This window comes from Diaphorina citri, unplaced genomic scaffold (assembly GCF_000475195.1).
Source record: "Diaphorina citri unplaced genomic scaffold, Diaci psyllid genome assembly version 1.1 scaffold295, whole genome shotgun sequence".
In the NCBI taxonomy this organism is placed as follows: domain Eukaryota; kingdom Metazoa; phylum Arthropoda; class Insecta; order Hemiptera; family Psyllidae; genus Diaphorina; species Diaphorina citri.
The window spans coordinates 47,740-54,672 of NW_007377731.1; the positions used below are offsets into that span (position 1 = coordinate 47,740).

At 42.8% G+C, this 6,933-nt stretch overlaps 1 protein-coding gene across 1 annotated transcript in view; it reads right to left on the reverse strand.

Moving 5' to 3' along the window:
• Positions 1-435: 435 nt before the first annotated feature.
• Positions 436-6,933, reverse strand: part of LOC103507192 — a 37,836-nt gene continuing 31,338 nt past the window's right edge. Inside the window, exon 3 of the mRNA XM_017443218.2 lies at positions 436-708. Within this exon, the coding sequence (XP_017298707.1) occupies positions 549-708 (160 nt within the window). The 3' untranslated portion in view covers positions 436-548. The remainder of the gene's footprint in view (positions 709-6,933) is intronic.

Genomic DNA, 6,933 nt, shown 5'->3' on the forward strand with positions numbered 1-6,933 from the left:
ACCTATAAATTGTCAAAATACAGGAGTCAGGAGTTTTTTAAAGAGGTTTGATAGAGGGACGTGTAAATGCCAGGGTCTTATCGTCCCGAAATCGAAGAGGGAAGAAAGACAGGATAGGAGAAAGCCAGCCTTTCCGAAATCGAACCTTATCTGTTTAGGATAAACTTCGCCGCGGGCGGGAATCGAACCCGCGACCTAGCGCTTACAAAGATGCGATACCCTCCAAGGTAACCAGGCTGACTAATGCAAGCCTTATCTTCCTATTTCGTATGGACTGTAGCTAAGTACCTTATATTAAATCATGTAGGTAACGTTTTTCGTTTTTATTACTCACCTTCCGACCCGCCTTGTTATTATGCAAGTTCATCAGACTGCGCGCGTCGCCCTCGATTTCCCGCGAGTCCAGAAACTGGCGGGCGTACCGCATCGCAAACCCAATGTCCACGCTACAGCCACCCCACTTCCAATTGCTGGCGGGCTCGAGCTCCCCTGCCCCGCCGATGGAACTCGGCTCTCCGCTTGAGCGGTGTCTCCAATTGCTCGCCGGGTCAGAGCTCCCCGCCCCGCCACTTCGGTGTCTCTGCCGGTGACGCGGGCGATAGATCTCGCACCCGCAGTTGGAGATGTTGCCGCGGGAACAGGCGGAGGTGATGGCGTAGGTGACCCCCGCGGAGGTTATCGCGTAGGTGAACGCGGCTTCGCGTGACCCTGTGGACAGAAGAGTGGAAGGAAAATCTTTAAGTATTTTAAGTATACGAGTAAAAACGAGATCCAGCCAGTCTAGTTAGCTTGAACGGCGGAAGGCAAAAACGGCGTGCACAGAAAGAGGCGTTGGCTCGGCAGTAAACCGAGTCAACAAAGCACTGGCGGTAGAATGAGAAATGGCGATGACCAGGCTTGCCTGGTTCAAGAATTCCCAATAGAAAGTCGGCCACAAAGGAATATTAGATCATAGGATCAACAAAGTGGGGCTTTAGAAAAGAAATCAATTAAAAAAGAAAGAATTGACAATAAAGAAAAAGAAGAAGAAATTTTGATAGCTTTATTGGTTTATTGTTCAGCTATAAGCCGAATGGAACCGATTCAGGGCCGTTAGCCCAGTGGTAACGCGCTTGCTTACCATGCAGAAGGTCCCGGGTTCATTCACAGACGAGTCTAATGTCAGTTGTCTCATTGCTACGAATTAAAAACTGCGCGGACGTAAAACACTCATCTTGAGAGGGAAAAAAAGGTCTGGCTGGGGGACCTTATAAATGTCGGTCTGGTTGGGGGACCTTAAACAGAAAGCTACCAAGTTCTTGCTGTGGGACTATAAATTAGGGATCAGAGGAGCCAAACCATAACCAATTAGTTAGAGGTTACAAAGGGTTTATCATGGAAAACCACAGGTTTGGGAAGGGCCACGTAATCTTGGCTAGAATGCTAGAGACCATCAACCCCCTTCGGTGCTACAACAACAACAAAAAATTCACAAAAACCAACAAACAAAACTTGTGAACGCCCCTGTCACCAGACAAATCAAATAATAAACCAAAAACCACCTCGTAAACCAAATAGAACAGGCGTGTAATTATTCAATCCACTTTAGAGCGGTGATCTATGGGGATATATTGGAAAGTAATAAATTCGGTCCTAATTTATTTGGTGTTACAGGGTGTTCTCCTATCCTTTCCTTCTCATTATTTCGGGACGATAAAACCTCCGTTATTACTTGTACAGTTTCCTCTATCAAACCTCTATAAAATCTTCTTCTTTTTCTTTGCCTTTTCCTATGTTTAGACATGGTCGGCGTTTTTCGTCAGCTCTCAATCAGCCCTAAGGTGATCACTTTTGGACTGACATTTGATTTTTTCTACAGAATTTTATGGGTGGATGCCCTTCGCACTCAACCTTTGCTCTTTTAATTTTGGGACGATAAGACCTCCGCTGTTACAGTTCCCTCTATCAAACTTAAATGCAATTCCCGGGCAAGAATCGAACTCGCGAATTCAGAACTACCTTCATTCCTTCAGTTAAGGTGGCGTTCCGATCCTAGCTGCCTGGTCGCGCCATAGAGGCAGCATTCCAATCATCGCGACCGAGTCGAACGACTTCCATTACAAAATTCCAGTCGAACAAATTATTACAAAAATACCTTGAAGTAATGCGAAAGCGGTTCCAAAAGGTGCATTTTTTCTTTCTCTTTTACCATGCCATTCAGTGGCCCCCAAGGCCTCGATTAAACTCACCTCGGGACGTCCGGTTACAATGTCGGCCGGCCGTGCCCAGCGATCCCAAGCTCAAATCCCGCTCACAATAGTTCGGACTCGACTCTAGGTACACCAGTTCGGCCCTGCGTGGCCTCTGGAGGCCGGTAGAACGGCCGGATCGCTTCCGGAGGGCCAGTGTGAGAACGGGCTTAGGGGAGGAGAGGGAGAGGGACTGGAGGGAGGAGGAGGAGGGTTTGAGAGATCGGGAGGACAGAGAGGGAGAGGGGAGGGTGATGGCGGAGACTCCTGTAGAGGGGGGGGGAGAAAATGTTATAAATTAGAATTAGAAAAAAAAAATTGAAAAAAAAAATATTCTAAATTAGAATAGAATGGAATATACCCTGTTCATAGAATAGAATAGAATATACCTTGTTTATCCTGCCCGAATAGGACTGAAAAGTCCCTTTACCCCAGCAGTCTAAACAAGGTCTCGTTACCAATATTGGTAGTTTTGACATCTCCACTAATATTGGGAGTTTTGACATCTCCACTAATATTGGGAGTTTTGACATCTCCACTAATATTGGGAGTTTTGACATCTCTACTAATATTGGGAGTTTTGACATCTCCACTAATATTCGGAGTTTTGACATCTCTACCAACATTGGTGGTTTTGACATCTCCACTAATATTGGTAGTTTTGACATCTCCACTAATATTGGGAGTTTTGACATCTCCACCAATATTGGTAGTTTTGACATCTCCACTAATATTCGGAGTTTTGGCATCTTTACCAACATTGGTAGTTTTGACATCTCCACTAATATTGGGAGTTTTGACATCTCCACCAACATTGGTAGTTTTGACATCTCCACTAATATCGAGAGTTGTGACATCTTTTAGGTTAAATTTTGTTTCCGTATAATAATAATAATAATAATAATAATAGTGCTTATTTATACTGCTTGCATAGGACTGAAAAGTCCCTTTACTCCAGCAGTAGGCTACTATAACAATTCATTAAAAAGACCTTGCTTAACTTTAAAAAAAAAAGGAAATGTAAATTAATAGGTGATAAATGTGATAATAGACTGCCAGAATGAGACTGAAAAATCCTTTAACCACAGCAGTCTAAACAAGGTCTCGTGTATTTTATGGGTTTAAGAACATAATACATAATGTTACATCAAAAGACCTAATTTAATCAATATTAATCATCATAATAGCCGTTCCGAGAACGAATCTTATCCGTTCAGGATAAAATCCGCGCCGGGCGGGAATCGAACCTGTGGCCTAGCACCTACAAGGCAGACTCGCTACCAACCAAGCTAACTAGGCTCGCAAAGAGGTGAATCTATATTATCGATCCATCGACTATATCAGTGGTTCTCAAACTTTTTTTTGGCCGCGGAGCACCAAGCAACTGCTGTAAACTCTACGGAGCACCCCCCCCCCCCCCCCCTTTAGATGGTTAAGTATACAGGAAATTTTACTTGCCTAGTTTATTAAGCACGGAATTGCTTTTGATAAAGGGAACTGTAACAACGAAGGTCTCATCGTCCCGAAAGAGAGAAGGAGGACAGGATAAGAGAAAGCCAACCGTTCCGAGAACGAACCTTATCGGTTTAGGATAAAATCCTCCCCGGGTGGGAATCGAACCCTAGCGCTTATAAGGCAGGTCCCTTACCGTCTTGCTCTGGTTGAATATAAAATATCACTCATAAAACATAAATTTAACATCTTAGGGCCTCGATATATTTGGGTTATCATTATGGGAAAACTATTGGGGAGCAAAAAATCATATTTTTCTCAGTAAAAATATATTCTCGGTCACAGAAAGAACCTCCCTGGGGCACCTTAACCATCCTGCACTAGTTGAACGGAAGAATATATCATTCATAAACCATGTTTAATATCTTCAGGTAAGGAAATCTGTTATTTTTTCCAATAATAATTTTTCCCCCATATATAGTCTCGGTCAAAAAGAACCTCCCTGAGGTCACCCTTACCATCCGGGACTAGCTGAATGGAAGATATCACTCATAAAACATGTTTAATATCTCCGGGTCTCTCGGTACACCCCCTCATAATTCACCTCAAACCACGCCCCTCGTAATTATTATCTTACGAGTCTGCTTATTATACCTCTTATTATTATTATTTTAGGTTTTTTTTTTCTTTTTCTTTATTAGCTGAATTCCTTTTTTTAAGTTGGTTTTTAACTTAAAGGATGTGAATTTTGTTTATTTTTTCGTTCACTTAAAGTCGTGATGGCGGGTTTTATTAGAAGGGTTCATAATAACAGTGCTTATTTATACTGCTCAAACAGCTCAAATAAGAATAAATACACCCTTTAACCCAGCAGTAGGCTACTAGTTGTGGTCAAATTCTCAAACAATGTTGAGGGTAGAATAGATAGAATATACTATGTTTATCCTGCGCGAAATTTCGGAATCCTGCCAAAAAAAAAAGTAAAATTCCATACCTTAGCCGAACTTGATCCCACGCTCTCCTGTTTACCACCCTTCTCCTGTTAACCATTCATAGACTGAATAACTAAAAGCTTCAGGTTCATGTTTGTAAAAAGAAGACAAAAAGTGTGTCCAGATCAGTGTGACAGCAAAAAAAAGGCATTGTTGCCAAACATGTCACATGTGCAATGGTAGAGAATCTTTAAAAGGGGAAGGTATATTGCACAGTGCTTCCTCCGACAGTGGCAGTTCCCTCTGTCAAACCTCTTAAAAAAAATATATCAATAACCTTTTTAACTTCTAAGAGTTAAACTTTTAAGCTATTTTATTTTAAACACCCATGACGCTGAATATGTTAGGCCAGCCACTCACTATTATCAGGTGCAGGTAGACCTGACAGACGGACCTTTTCAGCCGTGCCTGTCAGGTCTACCTGATAGTGTGTGTGCTCATCTGCTGATCAGGTATTAGGTAAACCTGACAGGCGGACCTGATCAGGTCTGCCTGATAGTGAGTGGCTACCCTTAACATGTTTATTGGCACTTTTGATAATCGGCGCAACTACATTCCGCTCGTAATTAGGGCCGAGGATTATTTATCGATCCAGTTCAGTCATTAAGGGGAGCCAGGTGGTCAGTGGGTATGACTACTTATACTTATGACTATTATTACTATCATCTGATAAGGAGGGCGGGATAAGAGATTTATCACTGGAATTATTGCAACTCAGCGCGAATTATAGGGCGTTATAGGGTGTCCATAAGAAATTGTCTTCACCCGATTAGACCTTCGAGGGGCCGGAGGGGCCCTTTTTAAAGAGAATTTAACAGAGTTAACTGAATCACTAGTTAAAAATTCGAATTGCCAGTCTATTTAGCTTGGAGGGTAGTTTGCCTTCTGAGCTCTAGGTCGCGGTTTCGATTCTCGCCCGGGGCAAATTTTATCCTGAACATAATAATGATCGTTCCCGGAACGGCTGGCTTTCTTCTATACTGTCCTTCTCTTTTTCCTTTCGGGACGGATTTTTTTAAGCCCAAAGGAGTAGATTAATTAGTTTTGTAGGTACAAGGTACACACCTGACCACATACGTACGTACCTATTCAGTCTTTCAAAAGTATGAAGTGCATTGAAAAAACACGAAGAAATATTTGTAAAACAATTAAAAATCAATTATCCCAAGTTAGATTTATAGTTCTGTTCGTAATAAAAGCACTGTACAAGTTGAAGAATGAGACTTTACGCTTGCATACAGGGTGGTCAGTTGGTATTCAATTATCCAAGACCATCACACTAGGTTGATTTTTTAAAAAAAGTTTGTGAGCAGAAATGTTTTTCCCCGATTGGGTGTTTAACCTGGCTTAATTTTATGATTTGTCTCGCTGGAGGACGTAAAACTGAGACAAAACCAGCCCTGTCAAGCCACAGACAATAACACTGGCTCTTTTGAGGGTACCTGAATGGGACTATGGTCAAGTCCGTCTCAGGAAGTAGGGTACAACGACATAATTATGTACCTGAATATCCCTCATCAGACCCCTACGATTTAGGGGCCCTGAACTAACTCTCTGGCCTTGATGACACCTCTTGGTATCCTCTCAATGGGATAGTATATGGACTCACAGCTTTTCTCTAGAATAAACCCGAGTATGCGGACTCTTTAGAGGTGCTGCAGGTAAATTTTGGAGAAACTGGGGAGGTTGAAATATACCAGTGAGGGTACTTCTAGGTTACATCAAGGCCTTGGGATAGCAGACCTATCAAACCCCTCATTAGACCCCTTCAGTTCGGGGGCCCCAAGCTAGCTCTGACCTAGGCACCTTTTGGTATCCTCTTAATGGGATAGTATATGGAATCACAGCATTTCTCTGGAATAAACCTGAGTATGCGGACTCTTCAGAGGTGCTGCAGGTGAATTTTAGAGAAACTGGGGAGGTTGAAATATACCAGTGAGGGTACTTCTAGGTTACATCAAGGCCTTGGGATAACAGACCTATCAAACCCCTCATTAGACCCCTTCAGTTCGGCGGCCCCAAGCTAGCTCTCTGGCCTAGGCACCTTTTGGTATCCTCTTAATGGGATAGTATATGGAATCACAGCATTTCTCTGGAATAAACCTGAGTATGCGGACTCTTCAGAGGTGCTGCAGGTGAATTTTAGAGAAACTGGGGAGGTTGAAATATACCAGTGAGGGTACTTCTAGGTTACATCAAGGCCTTGGGATAACAGACCTATCAAACCCCTCATTAGACCCCTTCAGTTCAGGGGCCCCAAG